Source organism: Taeniopygia guttata, chromosome 7 (genome assembly GCF_048771995.1).
Source record: "Taeniopygia guttata chromosome 7, bTaeGut7.mat, whole genome shotgun sequence".
Classification (NCBI taxonomy): Eukaryota; Metazoa; Chordata; class Aves; order Passeriformes; family Estrildidae; genus Taeniopygia; species Taeniopygia guttata.
Window position 1 is genome coordinate 5906945 of NC_133032.1, and position 23359 is coordinate 5930303.

Here is a 23359-nt window from a genome sequence, read left to right on the forward strand (position 1 = left end):
TTCTTCTGGTTAAATAATTTTTGATTGTTGAGTCTGGTGTAATGGTGAGCATATGGCCAAAATTATGATGTCCTTTGTTGCTAGAAAACATGTTTCCTTCTTAAACATAACTTATAAAGTGACCAGTGAGAGTAGAAAATGAAATGGAAAGAGACAAAAGGTAAACCCAAATAAAGGCTTCTGTAAACAATTTGGGTTGGAGAGTTCAAGTTAACAGATGTCTTTCTGCAAGAGGCATTTTGAGGGTGTATTTTTCCTAATGCTTTAACTAACAACAGATTTGCCTGATTATTTATTATATTTATTTGTAAACAATTCAAACCAGTGTCACCCTGTGGATGAACTGGGTAACTTGAAGCAGATGTCTCACTTAGCCATGTTTATGTGCCTAGATTTCAGTGGATGTCTGATCCTGAGCCCAGACCTGTCAGCAGTGCCCCACTCCATGTTCCAGTGATGTTTCTCGTGCCCTGTAGCTTTAGAACCAATCACTGCCATTAAAACATTTACTTTCCTCTATATTTGCTTAACTCAAAAAGTACAGCACTTCTAGTCAGATGCCGATTATATTACATCCAAAGGCTTCACATGACCATGCTTCTTCTGCCTGAAAATTGTACCAAGATATTTTTTTATCCTTGTTCCATGATCATTGTTTCATTTCCATTTTGACCTAGGTCTGCAAACTGTCTATTACTTACATAAGCAGACCCACTAAATTACTAAAGAGCTTTATGTATATGCAAGGTTACAAATCTTGCAACAAAGTCCTTAAAGAAAGGAGCTGACATAAACTACTAGGACTAGGAATTAGGGACAAATGGCTGGTATTTTCAAACTGCTACATTCTATATGGTTTGCATTTATCTGTTTTGTGTACTAAGCATTAACAATACAAATCTCCCACTGATTCTTTTTTTCTTCCAAGATGTAAAATTATTTAAAAAAACTCTTCAGCAGTTTATAGCTGAAAGGAAGCCTAGCCATCTCCAAAGAATGGGGAAAGAAATAACTTTGCAACAGCACAGATAGCTTGGAAAGGCTAGAAAGCTGTAAGCAGACATTTATCTCTTTTTCATCATTCACCTTTTTTTACCTGAAGCCACATGTTTTTGTGAGGAGCTTGTTTTTAGTTTATTCTGAACACTGAAAGTGCTACCTTTTTGGAGCAGTAACAGACATCTATTAGTTATTTAAGTGATGCCTATTTTTTTTTTTTTTTTGCCTGTAACAGATCACTTAAGGCTGTGGTGATTTGGATCTCCCATGCAGAAGTCACAGCAGCTCTGCATAAGAGGGGTTAAAACATAGGCAACACTTCAGTCAAAAGAAAGTAGTAGTTAAAATACACATAGCATAGGGAAATCTGGCAAAAGGAAAGCCCACAAAAATCTTTTTCTACTCTCTGGGAGATTTATAAGGTACCACAGGATCTCCCCAAAGTAAATTTAAACTATTTAAAAAATGTAGCAAGATATCAGGAAAGTTATCACTAACAGTGTTTTAAATGTATGGCATGGAGATAAAGAACTTAAACATTTAAGAACAAAATCCAAATCCTCTGGTCCTGGAAAACAATTGCTATTTTAAAAACAGAACAAGCAGACTTGGGAAGAGAGTTTCATCAACTACTCTTCCAATAATGTCCAGTACCTATGAGTATACTTTCCACTTTCCTGGATGGATGTGTAGTACAGAAGAATGAAATACTGTAACTGATGAAGCTTGCCAAAAAGCATGATCAATATTCTGTTAAATTAGGAGATTGTTCTCATTCATTTCAACAGAACTTGAATGGAAACTATCAACCTTACTTTAATTTGAGGCAGGTTTGCCTCACCAAGTTTGAACTTGTTCATTACATGTCAAGTTTTGACCACTTGTTTTAAACTTGAAGCCCTTGTCAATACTGGGTCTGTTGTTTCACAGAGCTAAGGCCTGGCATAGAATAAGAAAAATTCATATATTTGCCTTCAGCTGTCTTGCTACAAGAAGAGAACAATTCAGGCTCTCATTATATGAGGACTTGCTTTTATGATTAGTTTGATTCAAAAGCGCAATCATGTTAATCTTGGTGTTTTTTTCATTTTTAAACAGCTAATATTTCTAGTTTAGTTCATTATTTCTTCAGGATACTGCAAAATACATATGCTAGATTTGGGAAGGCTTTTTAAATTAGCTTAAACCAAGATTTTCTCTCCTGTGGCAAGTGCTGTTGATAAAATTAACACTTGATTATTCCATGATTATTCCATAGGCCTGTCTCTGCTCTCCTTAAAGACTGATCTGATAATTTTCAGTAACTACAATTGTGTTTTGGTGCTTGTTTCCCATCTCTTCAAAGTTGTGCTTTATCACACTAGCAGTGCTTTATATAGAAAGTTTCTGTCATGGTTTGGTGTGACATGGTTTAAGAGAAAATTAACTCTATCCCAGTCAAAACCAGGGCAGTACCTAAGCTTATAAATCAAAAGAGTAGAGGTACATTTGGCACCTTTTCATAGCATCATCTTTAAGATTGTTTGTGCATGACAATCCAGTGTGGCTTTAGTTCTTGTCTCCCCTTGATGTGAGAAGAGATAGCCCTGCTGCTCTCCTGGCATCTGTTTGGGTCCTGGCTGCCCCAAGGCAACAGAATATTGCTGAGTGTTGATACTCCCATTATTCCCTTCTTGCTTCCAAGTCTCTTTGATCATTGGATCCACATGGTTGATTGCAAGTGGAATTAATACCACTTTAAGCCTCCAGGCTCCTTCAATTCAGCATGTCTCGTCCTTCATATGTATTCAATATTAAAGCCTCCTATTGAACTGAAAACAAACACAGTGCATTTGTCTGCTTAATTCATTTTACAAGCCTCTAAGATTCTTTGCTGCTGTGTCCCAGATAACATACACAAAAAAAAAAAATCTAGGAGAAGGCTGGCTTCACTTGTATGCAGCTTTGTGTGGCACAGCAGAAAAGCAGCCGATTGCTCAAATGGATCAGTAGGTTTTAAGCTGAAATTATTATTGTGACTGGAGCAGCAAGAATCTCTGCAGCTTTACCTATTCAGACTCAGCATGGATCTGTTTTATCCTGTTTCTGCTTGATGTGGTTTTGCATTAAGCTTGGGTTTCAAATTCAGAGAAAAGCCAATACTCGAAGGAAAAACTTGTTGTGATTATGGATGGCAATGGTAATTGAAACTTTTGCCAGCTTCAGGAAACTGGCCTAAGTTTTAGACTTACAAGAAACTACTTCAGATTAGGCAGCTGTGTTCTTTATTTGAGTTGTCTTCTAAGGATTTCCAATTGTGATATCAAAAACCTGTAGAGGTTGGTTAACTTCTTATTTTCTTCCAGATGTCTCTTCATGCACAGCACAAATAAATCCAGTGTCTGCCTTTTCTAGCACAAGAGCAACTACCTTCTTGTAATAAGTGGTTAATAATTGCTTTGGGTATCTCACAGACTTAGATAATTGTGCTGGGAAAAAATTGTTCTTGTCTGTTAAACACACAAACCAGTTCTTAATTGGAATTCTGCTGCATCCTGTTGTTTGTTCTTGCTGACATTCCCCACCAGAAACTTAAAAATAGAAAATAGGGCAGTAGAAAGTTTTTTAGGTAGCTGTCCTCAGTGGAATTGTCCAATTTTTTTGCCCTCTGACTTCTCAAAAGAGAATTAATTTTCTTATGTGTTCATGACTTTCTGTGTGTTAAAAATACTGATGCTTTGCTGGACATAATTTGTAGCATCTTTGGAATCCTAGGAAAGCTGTTCTCTTTGTCACCTGTGGGGTGAATCTTTCAGATGTTTGCTGTAGAACCACATATAAGCAACAATGCTGGGAATCAAGTTCAGAAGTCTGGAAGTTTGGGTTCCCAATCCTCACTTCAAATTACTAGATTTTGTGTAGGATTTGCCAGGGTTACTCTGTTTAAAAAGTTATCTATTAAAGCAATACAGGGTTGCTTTGAAATATCTCCCCTATTTGAAAGCAGGACCATCTATTTGATCTAAAGTAGAAAATGCTCACCACCTGCCTCTGGTCTCAGATAACTGAATCATTCCAAATATGAGGCTGCTGCCTCAGAGGCAGAAATTGTCCATTGTCCTGTATACCTCACCAGGCAGATTCCTGGAGGCTGGTTTTTCCTGTCAGATAAGAAACAGAATAAATACTACAGAGTCATGGGGATTGTAGATCTCACAGAACTGTAGTTCTTTAGTTCAAGATTAATGGGTTTACACTGAGCTGCCAAAACCTTTACAGAAAGATGTGCTACCAGATCCCTGCCTGGTGTAAGCTGGCTCACTTCTGTGGCCCTGTGAAAATAGGCTGATTTAAACCAATTTAAATCCTAGGTCCATAATTTAAAGCATTCCTTTCCCTTATGAAAACATAATAGTAATCTCAAAAGCACTATTTTTGCTCAAAGGTTGGGCTCCGTGATCTTGGAAGTCTTTTCAAACCTTAATGATTCTATGTTGTTGGAGAAGGGCTCCATGGCCACTGGAAAAAGTAGCAAAGTGGTTGTGCTTACAGGAAAAGTAGGAACGATATTTGAGAAACAGGAGAAATCTTCCTGTGTTGTGATCTGCAATGTTACATAGCAGGAATTCCCCTGCAGACCTCTAACCTGCTATGCAAAAAGGTCTCTGTGCTTTTCCTGCCTTTTCCTGCCACCTTAGCTTCCTGTGCTACGGATCTTAGAGGTACTTCCTGGGGGTTTAGAATTTGCTGATACTTGCCAAGACAATGCTGTGGTGATTTGGAGTTGTTTAGTGATGCTATAACTAGTCTGTATATTCATACAGTCTTTTGAAAATTATTTCTTTTTTATTTATTCCTCTAACTTCACAGTTAGATTCCTCAGAACTTGATGTTTCTTAAAAAAACCCACTTCATTCTGATGCCTTTAAATGTAGTTTAGTCCTTTTTTTTTTTTTTTAAGTTTGAAACAAATGGGTGTTTAAGTATTTTAATTCTCTTAATTAGTTTTTCAACAATAAGTTATTTTGCATGCGGTTTTGGGGACATCTTTTAAATCTGAAGCCAATAAATTCCATGATCAGCAGATTTGGATATGTATCATGAGGTGCAAATATTCCAGGAATTTCCTCAGCAAGACGAATGAACTTTCTGTTTTTGTACCTTTGCAGTTTTCAGTGAAATAATTGCTGCTCCCTATTTACAGGCTCTGGATAGAAATTGTCTGTACAATTGTCTTTTCCTGGAAAAACACTGTTTTACTTATTTCCATGAGAGACCAAAATTTCCTTCTGTAACAGGCCAAGCCACCTTTTGCTAGAATTGTGTCTGTGCTGTATTCAAGGGTACACTGGGAAAAGCAATTTTCTATCCTTCTCTCTTACCTTCTTATTACATTGTGATATTTTTTGTCTAAAGGAGGATCTTAAATGAATTCAGAGCTTTCATTTTATTTTGACTCTTTCTGTAACAATTTCACAGGGTAAACTTCTGGTTGTTCCTGGTATGACATGATATAGGTTTTATTGATATTTTCTCAACCCTCCTCTCCAACATTTATAAAATCCTTTGATATTTTTGATCTCATCAATACTAGTTAAGGATAATTTTCCCATTTCCTTTCTTTCCAAATTAATTAAGGACCTCTTGTTCATGGACACCTGTAACTGAGGTCTTCTGCTACATTTCAAATTGATAAATGAATCCCTGAGGCACACCTGGTTTGGAGCTTCTTTGCAGAGTTTAAAAGTGCACCCAGCTCCAAACTGGTTTTCAGAGCCTGTGGAACTCTGTACAGAGCTCATAGAAGTCTCCTGGCAAGTGCTTGTAAATGTAGAGCTTGCCTTGGACATGGTTCCCTTTTCAGGTCTCACTGGAGGCATTGACAGTCTTTCTGACTTCAGCAGAATTGAAGTGAGACAACATTACTCTGCCTGTTGCTCACCTCTGCTGTATTGCTTGTGGAATAAAACATTTGGCCAAGGACAAAACACAGAATCCAGCCAGGTTCTGCCCTTTGTCCTCATGGCTGAAATTGGCTGTCAGAATAAATTTATCAGAGAGAGGTCAAACTTTAATCTCAAGGCTTTAATATGCTCATCTGCTAAGAAGTGTAAATACCTCAGTATTGAAGTGGGACCTAATTTAAGGGGAGTAAAGGGATGATTTTCTTAATCTGTCATTCAAGAAAAAAATCTCTGAAGGGAACTACATGCAAAGTGAACTGGAAAAAAAGGATGGAGAGAACACAATCAATTTTTGTATAAGCAAGAAATATACCACAGAGGTAATGGGATGTGAAGCATCAGCAGCATTTGAAAAACTAGCTTTTTCCATATGTTCTTTTTTTTTTTTTTTTGAATCTTCTTTAATGTTGTATCTTAAAAAGAAAAAAAAAAGTGAAGAATGCATTTCTCTGTTTCTAATATCAACATTGCACATTTTTATTCACATCTGTGTAAACACTTGGATAATTGGTGTCTTTCTGACCTGCTCACTTTCAGTATTGGCATGCAGAGCAGTTGTTGGGATCTCATATAAAGGAGAATTGCCCAAAACTGGCAAGTAGACAGATTGAGTGAGGCACTTGGGTAGGGAGAAATATAAAACACTTTGCAAACAACAAAGCCTGAGAAATGGGGAGGAGGGAGTTGTAGAGAATGACTCTTCAACAACCAACTTTGTGTATGAAATTGTCTAAAGGAGTTTGTATGAACCTCACTCATTCTTGGATCATCTGTTTGTTCTTATGTGGGGAAGAAGAGGGGGGGAAAAAAAATAATGTCCCGAACTTTCTTTGGTCAAAACTGTGGTATTAAAAAATTGAGCCATCATGACTCTGAGCCATACTGACAGTGTGTCTGAATATTGGTTGTTCTGTGGCAGCCTTCATCATAATTTTTTCTTATTTTTTCTCTGCCTGTGTGACCATAATCCTGCCCATCCCTGGCAACTTTTTGTGTCTTCTGAGTTGTCTCTCATCTCCTGTTGATTTTTCTCCTTCTTAGTCTCTTCTTTTCTTTGTTTTTAATCTCAATTATTCTTTTTCTTCTCTGTTCCATAATTTCTAGGGATCATCTCTGCCTGGCAGTGTAATCACCTCGTGTCTTTCCCGGCCTTTGAGGGGAGCTGAGCCAGTTACTTGTTAGACAAGCTGATGTGACTTATGGGATCAAGTCTCTGTAGATCTTCACAGAATCATCATAGTGCCATGTCTGGTTGAGCTGGGGCCTTTTGGAAAGGGTTAGGAAAACATGAAGGACTTGATGTGAAGATTTCATTATTCCTACCAATTTTTCCTTGTTGATAGAGTAAATATTGATATGCTCATTGAATAGATACAGAGTGTAAAGAGGGGTAAGGACTGAATGGGATCCAAATTTCATGAGAAGAGCCATCCTAATGGAGCTCCAAGGAGAAGAAGAAAACAGGCTTTTTCTCTCAACTGGAAGCAGGGCAGTCAGGACAGACCTGGACTTCAGACAGTCCAACCATATTCTTCTGTCCATACAAGTCCCGTGGAAATGTGAAGAGACTCCAAACCACTCATTCACATTTTAATCTTTTTTTATTATGCACTTTTAAGCTGTTGCCTTCAAGAACACCCATTGTGTGCTTTTATAGAACATAGCTAAAGAAATGTGATGTGATCTAAGTAACTTACTGTAGTTCTCCACTTTACAAATCCAGTAAAAAGTATGTAAAAGAACCTTTATACGGAGTGTGGTGTTTGAACGTAACAGGGCAGTTTATGTTTGAAAGTGGAAACGTCATTAAAGGCATTAATATCTCTGCCTGCATGTCCCACTCCGCAGTCTCAAATGAAAGCTGTTTCCACTTGTTATGAGAAATGGACATTTGGTTGAGATTTGAAAACTGATGCTTAAATAAGATTAAACCAGATTCCTTCTGTCTCAATGCTTCTTTCTAAGCTCTGCATTGTTAATGATTTATATATTGATATTGTTGACATTTTCATAGGCTGATTTTTTTCACCTTATAGCAGTTGTTTATTTTCAGATTTATAGTGTTCTCTGCAGAGTAAGAGTTGTCTTACTGGCCCATATCCAGCACGTGAAAGTTCTATATTGTAGTTCAAATTTAACATCAACTGTTAGATGAATCACAGAGTCATGGGCTTGGAAGAGACTTGAGAAGGCCATCCAGTTTCTCTCGTATCCAAGGCTTAATCCACTGTATGTGTCAGTCTTGACAGACATTTGTATGACTGCCAGCATTGAAGACTCCACAGACTCCTGGAGCAATCTCTTCCAGGAGTTCTTAAATTCTTAATTATTAAACTTTTTCCCATGTCTGAATTGTCCATGGTACAATTAAAAGCTTATGACTTCACACATATTTCCTATGTACATTGAGAATGAATTTGTCTTCATTTTCTTTGCAGCAAGCTTTTAATTATGTGAAAATAATTACCACCTTAGCTTCACCTAGTGGGGCCCTTATGGGGAATTATTCAGTTTAAGAATTTGTAAAAATGCTGCCATTTTTGTTCAGTTTTTTTCTGAAGTCTGGTTTAAGCTTGAAATGCAGCAGGTAGCACTGGATGTGAAACCTGTGAGGAGGCAGATGGCCTCAGTGTTAGAAGTTGCTCTGGTTTGGTTACATCATTGCTAAAATCTGGACAGCAGAGGTAAAATTGAAAAGAAATCCCCAGCTTGAAGGATGCATGTAGGGGTTCATATTTTATCATCAGAAGAGCGCTTAATTTTCTTAATCTCTGTTACAGCTCTCTTGGAATGATACTCTTAAAAGTTTCACTTCCATCTGTCTGTGAATACAAATGGAAAGAAGGTCACAGGAAGAGGTCCTGTGTCATATGGGAAATGTGGGTGTTGTGAACCAACCATTCTATTTGATAGGTACTGAATTATCCTGAAGTTTTCCCTGTTGAAAAATTTGGGAACTATCATTTTATAGCCCCATCTCACACCAAGGTTATAATTTTTGTGCAAGGTGGTGTTTGTTTTACAGTGCCAAATACATTGTTAAGGATTGATGTATACCCAGTGACTGTTGGAGTATGCTGGTTTGCATGCATTAAAAAAACCTTCTCTTTCCAGAAGAAATAAACTTGCAGGAGAGCTTAGGCTCTGGGTTTTCTGCTGACACTTAATGGGACTTCATAGAGTAGGAGAAAGCTCAGAGTTTGGCCCTGTGCAGAGTATCTCAGCGTGGAGGACCGGTGGCTCTTCCAAATGAAGAACTAATTCCTTTAGTATTAAGTATTTTCAATATAATTTGAAACTTAATGTTGTTTATCCATGGCCCCATCTATCTCTGGCTGAAGTTAACAGGTTTCTTTCCAATGTTACCCCAGGGTTCACACACCTCAGCCAGTAAAGTACATGTGTTCATTTTCCCAAATGGTTTAGAACTTGGCAGACTTAGGTCTGTCTTTGTTTTTTTGAGTTCTGGACATATTTGAAACTAAAGGATAAAGCAAAATTAGAGACTAAATATTCTGTGGTTTATGAACCACTAATCTTCCATGACTCACCTTTCATGCAGTTTTATGGCCTTACTGGCTTGGAAATAGGCAACAGCAGTTGACCACCTGCAGCATCAGCATCAAGGAAACTTAATGTGGTAACTCTTTTTGAAATGTGGAACCTGAAAAAAACCCCAAGCCAACAGAAATTTCACTGTGATATGCTGATTTAGCATAACTTTCCACCACCTCTAAGACATTACAACAATAGGACTTTTACAGAAAAAAATGTTTATTTAAATTAAAGGGTAGGAAGACCTCTCAAAACCTGTCTCATGCTAATGTGCACTAGAATAAAACTTGTTAGCTCTGCTAGAAGCCTTGCTGAAACCTGCACTCAGCTAGAAGGAAGTACCATACCAAATAAACAGGAAATAAGGCTTGACTTTCTTTTTAGAAGTCAAATTCTTTTTATCCTGCCCTTGGTTCTTTGAGATCTTGTTTTACATTTTCTTTTACAGTCTCCCAGCTCTATAATCCTAGACTAAGTTATTGAAGCACTGAATCATTCTTCTTCCTCAATACTGAGAGAGTCAATATATAAAAAAATTACATCTAAGGGGCTTGAATGGAAGGTATTGTTTAAATGCTAGCAAAGCAGTATTGTTGGACTTGCGTATATTGAGTATTAAGATCTGAATCCAGAGCTGTAGTTGTGAATTTATCTTGCGTACTTGAAACTTCATGCTACTATCAGCTTATATTGACAAGTTTTGCATCCACTGACGCTGAAAATTATTCTATAATTGCAAGTTGCATTTCAAGATGGTTTCAAGAGCCCCTCTTCCAAATGTTCCATGCAAATCCTCTTAAATACATTCTCATCTGGGTTTCCCAGATGATACTCAGTGTTCTGTGACATTCAGTCACTGGTGACACATACAGAAATAGTGCAAATTCCACCTGCTGTGAGAAAGTGACCTGAAACAAATATCTTCCTAGTGGTTTCCCTGCTGCTTGCATCACTGTATGTCCTGAAAGACAACACAGTACTGGGAAGATTGTTTTCTTTCCTGCAAAAAACAGGTTACTAGTCTATGTCCTGCTATTCAGTGATCAAGGTCATGTCCCCACCCTGAAGTGTCCCTGAATTTTGCATAGTCTTTGTCATGTGCATGTTTCTATCATAAACACCAGCTTGTACCAGTTATTCTGTACTTGTCAAGCACAAGATATAAGACACAAATTAAACACAAAGGTTTATTGGTAAAATGAGGCCTGGTGCAATTACAATGTCTCTTCAGATACTCTGAAGTGCATGCTCTGCATATCCTGAAAATCCTCCTTTAAGGACTATGAAAGGTGTTACTAGAAGTTTGATCCTTTATGAGACCAGCTGTCAATGATTAAATTCAGATTGAAATTTTCAGTCCAAATCTTCTCTAGACAAAGTGTTTGGGTTTCGGTATATATCGAGTACTAGAAATGATCCTTTAAAGGAAAACCAGTAGAATTTTAGTGGCAGTGACCTGCTGCTTAGTACACTAAAAACATTTCTGGATATCTTGCCTTTTTCTTTCTTTTCCCCCCACTCTTTTTAAATGTTGCTTATAAACTAGAATTGTAGGAGGTTTTGAAGTGAGATTGAATTACTCTTCCCAGTGAGTTTCTATGGGAAGCCCCTGTGGAATCGGCAAGAACAAACCAAACTTGCATCCCATTTGCCATCTGGGTTTCCCTCTGGCTTCAATTTGCTGCTATAAAACAGTTCTTAGGTATGGATGCTGTACTGAACCTGCCCAGTGCATGTCACATTTAGCTACTCATATTTCTTCCAAGATAATGACTGCAAAGAAGCTGTTTCTTGAGGTCTCTCTTGATTTACTGCTTCTTAATCTGATGTTTCAAATTAAATCTGAGACTTCAAATGTCATTGCATTCTTTTAAGACATGTTCAGCTGCTTTGTAATGGGTGTGCTCTTTCCTACAGTTTAATGCTCAGTGGTTATGGAATAATTGAATAATGTAGTATGTCTGGTTTTAATCAGGATGATTCTATGTTATCAAAGACACACATTTATTTCTCACTTTTATTTCTATTTCTGCACTCTTCCTTGTACCTGAAATACCCTCTGCAACTGCTTTAATTTATTAATAAATCTTTAAGGTGTAATTGTTCAAGGGCAAACATCAGGGCTCATGATAGACATTCCATTGCAGCCACATGAACTACTGAGAGTAAGTTAGATATTTGTACAGATCCAGTGGTCCTGGTATCTTTATTTAGTACCCTAAATAGCACTGATAAATTGAGTACCCTAAATAGCATTGATAAATTAGAGGACATTTACTGTTTGTAATTGGAAGAAAGTCATCATTGCTAGTGAATATTTCCTAGGCAGCAAGACTTGTATGGAGGGCATGATTTTTCCTTGAAAGAACATGGGTGATTTTTCATTTGTTTGTTTTATTATAGGATTTATAAAAAGATGTTTACTCCCATCCCCGTCCTTTAATAAACCTGGCTTTAAATAAATGTATGTCACTTAGCATTACCTTGATATATTCTTTTACATAAGATCAGGATGAAATTCCTCACCCTTCTATGGCATTGTACCATGGAAACCATTTCAGTTTAAAGTTCATGCTGCATTAGTTATGCAAATATAATAAAAGCAAAAAGTTTATTGATTAGACAGATCAGCTTCTTACATCACTCTCCACTAAAAATAATTAAGTTCTCTGTCATGCAAGCGGTACAAAATATTTTAGTATCTTATAGAGACTTATAATCTGAATATTAGTAATGAAGTTTGTTCTGAGTCATGCCAGATTTAGCCACTTCTACCTACAGATTCTTCTACAGTAGCCACTGTTGTGATTTGCATATTCAACAAAAACTAATCAAGTGAACATCACTTGGAAAAGTACATAGGAATAGTTGTACTTCTTGGAAAGATAAACAAGACACAGAATAAAGGAAATCTGCCACAGAACACCTCTTATCTCTTCTTATCTCTAACACTGTAGGCCAAACTCCTAGAAGATACCATACATTGCTACATTAAAAAAAATGGCCTCATTTCATTTCAGAAAGCTCCTTCTATATTTCGTAGCTCAAGCCCTGTCAGAGTCTCACATGCAGCTACCTGAGAGCTTGACAGTGTTTCAGTATTTGGAGCATCCTGGAAAACTTTATTGTTTCAGAATGGAACATAGGGGCTGCAGTAGTATTTTGTTAAAATGAGACCTGGAACTGTTGGAACATGTTCTTTCATTTTTATGTGTATGGGCAAAATTTATACTGATGCAAAGCCTCATGGCTGAGGTGCTGAATGTGAAATTCAAGGCACTGAAATTATGGGATTTGAAGAACTTGCTTCTGGTAAAATCTGTGAAGTGATTGTCACAAATCAAATTGTGACTTAGCTTGGAATATTTTTGCTGTCACTTTACTGAGTCTAAGGTTCAGCACAAATTGCCACTTGATCTGTAATTCCCATTTTGTGTGGGTCAGTTATGCAAAAGCATTGTGGGAGCATACTCAAGGATTTTACACACATCTGCCAAAACTTTAGCTTACGAAACTTTTGGATCATGGAGTTGTGCATGAAGATTTGGCATCTGATCCTGTTCCTACTGTGATGTCTAACAGTAGTATCAAATTTTAATGGGAAAAGGATTGGACATTTAGGAGTCTTGGTTGAAAATTCCTAATTTTATTATTTATTTATTTGTTTGTTTGTTTATTTATTTATTTTACAAAATCAGTTTTCTAGAAGCCAGGTTTGTGGAGAACAAGAAACTTATATATGAGGCAACAGAGTAAGAAACCCTACTCAAGTCAGTACTGATAGGAAATCTCTCTTACTCCTATAGTGTCAGGACACATTCAGGTTCTGCTTGACCACAGCACTTAGACCTACAAACAACAGAGCACAGGCACAAGATCTGAGCATCACAGAAAGAAGGATTTGTGGGTAGTATCCTATGATCCCCTCAAGAAAGAAAAAGACTAATTTCACTCATATTAATATTGTTGCCAGTTCAAATTAGTCCTTCTTGTAGCATCATAATCTTGTTCCTGTAGAGCCCAATTCCTATTACAGTTCCTGTGTCTGAAGGAGAAGCTGTCCAGTGCAGCATGGCCATGATTGGTGGCATTCCAACTCCCCTGCTTCTTATTCCAGCTTCCAGCCTCTTCCCCTCTGCTAAAATGTCACATGAATTTATCACCTTTGCTGGTTTTTTATGGTTTATTGTTCTTCCTACATGCTGGTTCTTGAGTATCAGTAGCTGACAGAAGGCAGGATACTTCCTTGTGTGGTCTTGTAGGACAAGACTGAAAAGATGGACACAGTCATGTGGCTGCAAAATTTCATGTCTGTAATTCAGGGGAGAACGTGTTAAGTTATAGATTTGTGCAGAAATATGGTATCCACATGTCAGTCCTTGTGCATGTTAGTCCTGTGGTAAAATATAAGCTGTAAGAAAGGAAATAAACTGTATTGAGAAGGGGAAACACAAGCAGGTTTAAAATAGAAAAAAACTTAATTTAAATACTGAAGATTTTGAAGCATAACAGATAGCATTTAGTCCCTGGCAAAAGTCTGAGTTCAGTAAGAGAATAAACTGTATCCAGTGTTTTAAAATACATATTAAAAAAAAACAAAAAAAACACCCCCCAACTGATTAAAAAAAAAAAAAAAAGATATAATGAGATCCAGCTTCCTGTAAGTTTATGGTAATTTTGTGCCTTTTGCTAGTTGTTCTATTTATGTGGTCCTTTACTGTAGCCTGGCTCCCACCCTCTAATATAGTTATCCTCACGGCACTTCTTTGTGGTAAGGAAGTACGATAATCCCCACTTTACAAATGGGGAGCCATGGCAAAAGAGAGGCTTAGTGACACGCCTGAGGTCATGCAGGCAGCCCATTATGGAGCAGGGAATTCAACCAGGACTCCCAAACAGCAGACAAACGCTCCAACCCCAGCACTGTCTGTCCTTTAGCTCGTATTTTTAAAGCACTCAAAAGGTTGTATCCAGATTTCAGAGATGGTTCAGGGATTATTGAATCCAGTCGACTAAAAAAACCAGAATAGCTGGACCAAGTGAAAATGTGCTGCTTAGTGTAGAGTTGCAATATCAGTAAGTCAAATAAAGGTTTTTCCGCTGGCAGCTCTGGTTTCCTCTCGCTTGCCTGAGCTTGCTCTCTCATACAGACACACAGAGGCACTCTCTGCAACTCATTTTTCTCCTGCCTCGGAAGAAGGACTTGGTGAAAGGAAATTGGTATAATTAAATGGTTATGTAGGAAGCTGATGGTAAGTATTTACTTTTATAAAATAAGTGGAGGAGGAAAAAACCTATGAGATGGATTTCTTAGTGTTTGCTTTTTTGGGTTTATTTCTGGGAGCAGAGTATTGAGTGACAGAGATTTGTTCCCAGCAGAAAATGCTTGAAACACATTAGTCTGCTTTGGTATTAGAAAGATTAGAGGGCACACTGTGAGAATTTGTAAGGATTTATGTGCTTTTTAGAGAGGATTAAGAATTAAAAAAAAAAAAAAATCCAGATTAGAAATGCTGTCTAACCACATCACTACTCTACAGACCAACATTTGCATGGTGGTTTTCTTGTATGTTTTAATGCCACAATGTTTGCATTGCAACTTCAGTTACAGTTGGTTTTGTTTAAAGACCATAGTCTAGGTGTGTACAACATGTGAGAGGAAATGTTAGGAGTTAATGTAGCATCCTTGAAATCTTATTCAGGCGCAAGCTTGAAATACCTACAAAAAATATTTTATTTTACTGAGTTGCTTAAATAAAAAAAAAAAAAAAATCAGGCACATTTCATAGCTTTTAAGTGTGGAGTTTCTTCCTATCTATCAAATTGTGAGCTTGAACAAGATTTGTTTTCTGGAGCATTATTTCTTTAAAATATTTGGACATGGTAGTTCCCTAGTACACCAGACTGCACAACATGGAATTAGTTATTTGTTTAGGAACAAAATTGTTAAACATCCTCTAAGCTGTAAAAGGATACTTCCTAATTATTTACTAGAAGCATCCATAGTTAATTAAAGTCAGACTGCTAAATGTGGATAATTAGAGGCTTATGTTTCTTGAAAACTGCTTGTGCCGATTTGAGCTAGTATTTAATTGGTAAATTCAATTCTTTTTAGACACTTTATTTAGAAAAAGCTTAATTTTTTGCAAGATGTTCTTATGAAAAAGACTAGCTGTGTCTTTATTTTTTACAGTCTCCTTATACTACACAACAATTTGTCCATTTGCTTTTGGTACCTTACCAGCATGCAACAGAAGTGTAACTTGACTAGTAACAAGGGCTTAACTTTTAGGGTTTCTTTTTTTTCTTTTCTTTTTACTTCCTCCTACACTGTTTCTTTCTTCTTTCTTTTTTCATTTCATGTTATTTTGTGTAGAGCTTGGAGTTGGATTTTATCCACGGTATTGTTTGTCCAATGCATACCTGAGCCCAGTGATGCTTGGAGGATGAGTAGATGTTGAGTGTTGTGTATTTTCCAGCCATGTGCCAGTGCCTGTTTCAGGTACTTGGTGCCATATCCAGGTTTCTGTGGATTTCCATGTCACAGTCACCTTGTGACAGTAACAGTAGTGCATTGTGCCTAAGTACAGACACTTGAGAATTGGGTCCCTACAGAAGTCCTGTGGGTACCTGTGATTTTCCCTCTAGCTCTTTTCTTGCAATGGCACTGACCAAAGTGGAGTGCTCTTTGCATGGGTGAACATCGTTTGGATTGGATTCTAGATGTTGGCTGTAGGGTTTAGCTTTGTTTTCAGTTTTACTTCCCTTACAACGTTGTTTTTGAAGCAACATTTAGATGGCATATGCTTCCTCTGATGTTGTTTTGGTCATGTAAACACTCTGCAAAGTCAGTACAGATGTGTGGGGAAGGAGATGTTTTGTTACTGGCCTCTTATGGTTTGTATTGCAGCTTCACTGCAGTTTAGATTGTGTGGCATTATAGTGCCTCCTGACAATAAAATATTTCCACACCATCTACATTATACCTGGCACATTATTGTCACTATTGGTGATCTGAAAATTTTATTGCAGGTTTTTAGTAGTGGACTGATTTGTTAGTTAAGGGTTCAAAGCTAGGGAGACATTGCAAATATTGGCATTTATAGCCTGTGGAAAGGTGCATATTAGGAGGAGAGAAGGATATGTGTGAAGAAGTACTGAAGATTGATTACTTAAAAAGTTTGGTCTTAATTTGTAAAGAAAAATAAATTTTAGAAATGTGTGGGCAGATATGGACTCAGTATGCAGCAGTTTACAGCTGTGTAGTTGATTGAAATTCTGCTGGGGTAAATTGTGGTTTTAGCTGAGTGGAGAACTGGATTTGAAGCTTGTCCTTAATGAAAGAACAACTAGTTGAACAAATAATTCCTCCTTTTTTTTCAGGGAAATTGTTGTTTATTGCAGTGACTATAGCTGTGAGAGACTTTCACTGTTTGTCCCTTCAGGTACTAAGTACATTTGTTAGAAGAGAAGCAAGGCTTTGATTTCATTTTGTGTCTTTGGAAATGCAATCAGTTTCTTTCTTATTTAAATGATATTGTGATTTCATATCATTCTTTAAAGTACAAAGATTTTTTTTTTTTTTCCCTGTGTGTGTTTTAAAGAGGTGCTTATGCTGGAAAAGGGGACTTATGCTGTGCTCTCAAGTGACTGTGTGTCAATATAGACATTCACTGTAAGTTTAACTTGTGGAAATGAAGGCAGAATTTCTCAGTTTGAAGCTGTACATCATGGTTAAGGAAATCATCTTTATCCCATTTCTGTGTTGACCTCAGCTATTCAAATGCTAGAAACACTAGAGGATTTTCAGGGGGTTTTGATGTCAATATACAGAAATGCTAACAGAGCACTATGCCAGAAGAAATCTGAAGTCCACAGCATCTGTTCTTTTATGAATGAGGAAGAAGATTCCAAGCACTATTTGAAAACCTGTGCATAATTTATCTGATACCTTGGAAGGATTCGCCTTCTAAACTGTAGTTCCTGACAAGTGCGTGCAGTGAAGCAGAAAGCTCCGTGGCTGCCACACCTCAGACCAAAACACCTTCTGGAGGTGCCTCTTTCTTTCAGTTGGCTGTAAGGGAGAAAAAACTCAGATGAAATATGTCACTTTTAGACTAATATCGTCTGTGAGAAAAGCTGCCCTCTTAAACTATTTAAAACTAAATTCTTAGACTGGGTTTCCAGGTGCATACATGTGGCATTGGAGTGTAAATCCTTTTTGAAAATGAATGAGTTTTCTGCTCCCCTGCTCCCTAGATAACTGCAGGCTGTTCTAGAAAAAGTATGCTTCATACAGTCAGGAATAATGTGGCCTTAGTTTAATTGGTTTTTCTCTTGTTTAAATTGAAGTTTGGCTGTTTATTCAAGTATTGTTAATTCCAACTGTTATCAGAATCAGATGAATAGATACACAGTCCATCACAAATTGGTGTGTATGGCAGAGGACTAAGACCAGAAGTCCAGTATTTTTCATTGGTTTAATGTGACTTATTAGTGGGTTGAATCATTTATCATGTTTTTTCTTTGTTAAACTTGTCTATTAAATAGGCATTTTACAGTGAGGCTTCTAATTTACATAGAAAATTCAAGGAATTAGTACTGGGGTCACATTTTTTCCCTGAAAACCATGAAATTTTACTTATTAAGATACAATAATTTTTGCTTTTTCTTGGGAAATATGAACTGTTCAGCAGAAGAATTGCTTCTGAAGCAGATAACTGTAAATAGTTCTCTAAAATGCGATTCTTGTAGCATTATGAAATTTGGTTTCCATGCTATTTTACTAGTTTATGTGCTGTAAGAAAGATTTGAAGTAAAGGCTTTGAATTTCTGCAAAAGCATTTGTTCTGTACTAGCAGTACTTTGCAGGGAGATATCCAGATATTTCTTAAGATCTTGAAAGCTTGGTATGAAAAATCAGATTTTCCACATTCCCGCTTGCAACTTAAATCCAGTGCAAACAGAGGTCTCTTTATTTCTTAAGTACTTGTTTAACACTGGTTCACTTTTGAGACTTACTGATTTTGTTGTATTCCAGGCCAGGAAAACCAAAGTCATAGTATGAAAATATCCTCCTGGAATAAGTTATTACCTTTTAGTGCAATTGTAGACGATGACTTCTTGGTTAAGGCTCTGGCCTGGGACTTGAAAGTTCAAGCTGAGTTCACCTCAAGACTGTGACCCTGACCACAATTGTGGGCACAGGCACAATTTCTGGGTCACAGTTACCCTCCCAGAAAATAACAGCTGTCACCTTAGGCTGAAGATCCTGCTATGTACACAAGTACAGCACACATACAGAACCTCTGCCCTGGTCTGATTCCTAGATGGCTCTGTCATAAAGGTAATTAAACATAATAATTTCTATATGACCACTTGTTTCTCTTTTGCAGGCCACATCATGGGGGATGTGAAGCTGGTGACATCTACTCGAGTCTCCAAAACCTCCCTGACACTCAGCCCCCCTGTCCCTGCTGAAGCACCAGCATTTACTCTTCCTCCTCGGAACATCCGGGTGCAGCTGGGAGCCACCGCCAGGTTTGAGGGAAAGGTAAGGAACAGACAATGGAGAGCTTCTGCACTGGGTTTTGCCCTTTGCTGAAGCTGACTGGGGGGCTGCAAAGGCAGTGAAGTTAACTCTGCAATATGGGACCTTTACTCAAGAAGAATACATGAGTGTTTATCCTCCTGGGGAGGCAGGAGCATTACAGGTCTGATTCTGTGTAGAGGAGATATTTGCAGAACCTGAGCAGTGCAAAGTATAACCTCACTGAGCATGCAGGGAGCTGAGATTATCAGAGAGAAACTGCTTCAAGTGCTGTCTCTAGTCAGCATGTTCTCCTGCTGCAATTCTACATATTCTCCTACTACACATTCACACCCCTGCACCCCAAATATCTGCCCATTCATGAAGCTTCATGTGTGACACAAATCTAACCCTGCTGAAGCACATCCTTCCTAGCAGTCAAGGCAGGAATCTGCAATGAGTGTTGAGATGGTTTTACATTTGTGCTGCCTGCCATATGTGTTCTTAACTTGAAAGAAAAAAGCATTTTCAGAGGAAGGACTGATTTGTTCAGGAAAACTTATTAACTCAAAGTGTTTAAAAGGCTTAGAGGGATGTGTAACCCCCATTCCCCTCTTGGTTGGGATATTGAATTGTGCATCCTGGCATCCATATTTCTTTCATGTGTCAATCCTGGTACGTACTCATTAGCTATCTTCCTTTCTCATCCCTTAACCCAGTTCCTTTTCCTGGAGCTGGGAGCTTTCCCTCCCAGTCCTTTCAGCTTGCTTTGGTTCGTGTCACGCTCCGGTTGCACGCTGACAGCTGCACCATCAAACTGACCGCACTTTTCATCTTTGAAGTGGTGGGACTCGTCTGACACAGGCAGGAAACTGCAACCCTACTGTAACAAAAGCAAGGGCTAGAAGGAATTTGGGAAATTCTTAACTTCTGAAACTCTAACTTAAACACAGGGCTGGTAGAGGGCATCTGATACTGATCTTATTTGTTTATGTAAGACCAGGCCAGGAACTGGGATTTTTCAACAGGAACTGTGTAGGAAAACAGGTTTTGGAGTATATTAATTTTGAAGTGCTAAAGCAAAACTCAGAAGTAGATGTTAGATTTGACTTTTTAAAGAAAAGCTGGCATTTTTCATGCAAAGCAAATTTCAATAAAATACTTAAACCAAGGCAGTTTTTTACCAAACCTTTAAGATTTTTTTATTTGCTTACTTCTAGATGATTTAAGGTACAAGTCAGAAACGCTTTGTATGTATGACATTGGCCAGTCCCTATCAGCACTTCTGTTCTTACTCTTTGTGTCTTATTTTCTCTTCCCCTCATTGTTTCACCTTGTTGCAAATGCAGTAGGAAAATGGCAGTGTGTTTCTACTTTCTCCATATGACACCTGTGTACAATGCTGCTCTAATTCCAACTGGTTATTCCAGGCTATGCTGCAATAATAATTTAGTGAAATCAAAGTTGAAACATGTGCTAAGATTTGGTTTTACAGTTCTCATGTTTCCTAATTAAAAGCTCAAGTGGGACATTTCCAGGTTTTATTGCACTCTGCAGAAGTTTTATTATTTAAGTCAAATGGAAACAATTGTAAAATATAATGACCTACAAGTTAGAGTGCCATCATTGCTTTGCATTTTTTTTAATATCTGGTTTTAAAGTGTTAATTTTCCAGTGATACATATCCCCTTTTTAAGCCACTTTGAAGAGTGGAAGGGTAAAGTCTGAGGGTTTTCTTTAGTAGCTTGGAAAAAAAACCCCACAAATTCAATACTAATTAAACTGTCAAGTTTAATTTCCTTGAAGGAACAAAACTTTGATTGAAGTCCTGGCTTGGACTTACTTGATGAAAAATCTAAATATCTCTTCTGGCAGTTCAGTATATGAGCGTGGCCAAAACCTTTAATTTTCCATCTTTAAAATGGAGGTGACAGCATTAGTATTTTGTTTGTGCTCTTACTGAAGTAACATGGGCAAAGTGAGGGAGAACACAGCAGCCCCGTGTGAAAGGTGCTGTGGCTGAACAGCTGCAGGAGCCTGCAGAGCTGTTAACATCTGTCTCCATCTTCAGCAGGGTAATACCCTTCTTCTGCCACTTTAATATTTCAGAGATTCAGAAGGACGGTTGACCTGTTCAGAAGGACAATCTTAACAAAAACAATTTATTAAGATTTAGTAATAGAAGCTACTCAACATACTTAGGTTTTTCTATTCTGGAAAACCTATCTAGGCTACAGATGTTATGATATGTTGTTGCAGTATAAATATTAAATCAGACTCAGGCTAAAGACAAATAAAAAGTTTTTTAAATGGCTAGACAGGAGCTTTTCTTCAAAGAGTTTCTTTGCAGTAGAATTGATCTTATCAGAAAGAACAAATATTTTTAGAATCCAATACAGGATATAAATCTGATACTGTGATGATCCTGTATTCTCATTAAGTGAACAAGGAAGAATGGGCCCCAGAATTAAACTTTTTGGTTTTCTTTCCAGCGGCATTATTAGGTACGTTGTGTGAAATGGCAATTCAAGATCAAAGAGAGTGCAGAAATTGAGAAATAGCCCATAAATGCAGGAAATTTGAGGTAGAAAGAAGCTGGGGCTTCCTTTAATGGGATTTTTTTTTCCTGTTCCTTCAACTACCACCCTGATTTTCTTACTGAAATTTCAGGAAGTTTATTTATATCTGACTGGAGATCTCAGTTTTCCAGTGGCATCTCATCATAGAAAGTTAAATCATCATCTTTCAAGAGTATGAGCATGATTTTGGCTAGGAGCACAGAATGGAAGCAGCAAGGCAAAGTCAAGGTTACTTTCAGTAGATACTCCCCAAAGATCTGCTGGATGGACGTCTCAGTTGTTCATCAATAATTCGCTGAAGTGATTTTTAGGAAAACCATCCCAGGTAATTGTGAGATTGTGTTGTATGTTCTCAACCTTTTAGGACTGGATTAATAAGCTGTTCTTCAATGGCACATCATGTGTGAGGTGAGCAGCTCAAGGCAGTAATCTCGTGCCCTGTGTCAAGGCATTTTAACTCATCTGTCAGAACCTTTAAGACACTCCTGGAAAATAAGAACAAGCCAAAATGTTACCAGGCTTTGTTTTAAGCTACTTCTTTCTCGATTGTATTGAACACTGATGTTAACTTGTGCATTTGATTGCAGCAAGCACTTCACCTGCCTTATTTGCACGGTTATAATTTTTGAGGATAGTATTGATGGTCATTAATTTTATAAACCTAAAATAATACTTGTGCTGTAACTGTGCATGAGAGGAACAGCCAAACATTATACAGACCATAAACCCATTGCCTAAGGGTCAGGAAATAATCTTCCTAACAAACAGCTGCCAAGAGCTGGCAACAGAGCAGTATGGATGGTTTTTCTGCTCCATGTGGGCCATCATATGTGGTCCATTGCCAGAACCAAGATGTCAAATTACTAACTCTAGTCAGGTATTCTAATCCCAGGGAACTAGATTTCATGTAGCTCATAGTTTGAGTAGACGTTGGGGTACTAAATTCAGTTTGGTGCCCATTGAGTAGTTACTGTTCTGCTCTTCCCTTTCCATCACCCTCCAGGTAAGGGAGCTGGATGGTAAATTTTAATGCAAGCCAGGTCAAATCCTGCCCCTTTTAATGTGCCTTCAGTTTGTTCTTCTACCACTCTGCTGTTGAATCTGTTTGAATCAGTTAAGTCCAATGACTTGCAGTTGCTTTTGCTGCTGGTGGTTGCACAGGTACTGTTTAGAAAAACATGCCTGAGGAAATGAATTGGGATCAGGCAGTAAGAAACAAGAGGCAATAGGAAGATCATCAGTGATTCTGCCATCTATTCTGAGATAGAGAGGAGATCCATTTCTGCAGTGTGTTAAGAGGTAAAGAGTAGGGAAGCTCTACAAAAATGAAGACTGTGTTAAACACTCCCACAGCATTTATACATTCTTTCAACTACCTGTTAGTGTAAATGTAATGTAATTTTAACCTTTTTTTTTTTTTTTTTTTTTTTTTTTTTAACTGTGGCACATTTTACATGCATAGCATGAGCTGTGCACAGCAAAACCTTTGGTATCTTCCCTTAGATTTGGTCTCAAGGCAGCAGTGTGTGTGCCATTTCCAACCCTCAGTCAGCAAGCACTCCAGAAGAATGCCTTAATTGCACCACATGCCTGGATTTCAGATGGCAGGATCTGAGAGGAGCCCATGTAATGACAGAGGATGATGATGGCACCACATCCTTTGCTGTTGGCCTGAGATGTTTGCTGTTACAAAATGTACTGGGCAGCTCAATGCATGAAGCTGCCAGTGGCTTTGGATCTGTGCTTTCTGGAGG

At 37.8% G+C, this 23359-nt stretch overlaps 1 protein-coding gene across 2 annotated transcripts in view; it reads left to right on the forward strand.

Moving 5' to 3' along the window:
* The window catches only part of MYLK (myosin light chain kinase), a 197767-nt gene that overhangs the window by 37230 nt on the left and 137178 nt on the right, over window positions 1–23359 (forward strand). Inside the window, exon 2 of one of the 2 annotated variants that reach the window (XM_012574779.5) lies at window positions 18893–19050. In XM_012574779.5, coding sequence (XP_012430233.5) covers window positions 18893–19050 — 158 coding nt within the window. 2 annotated transcript variants of the gene reach the window in all.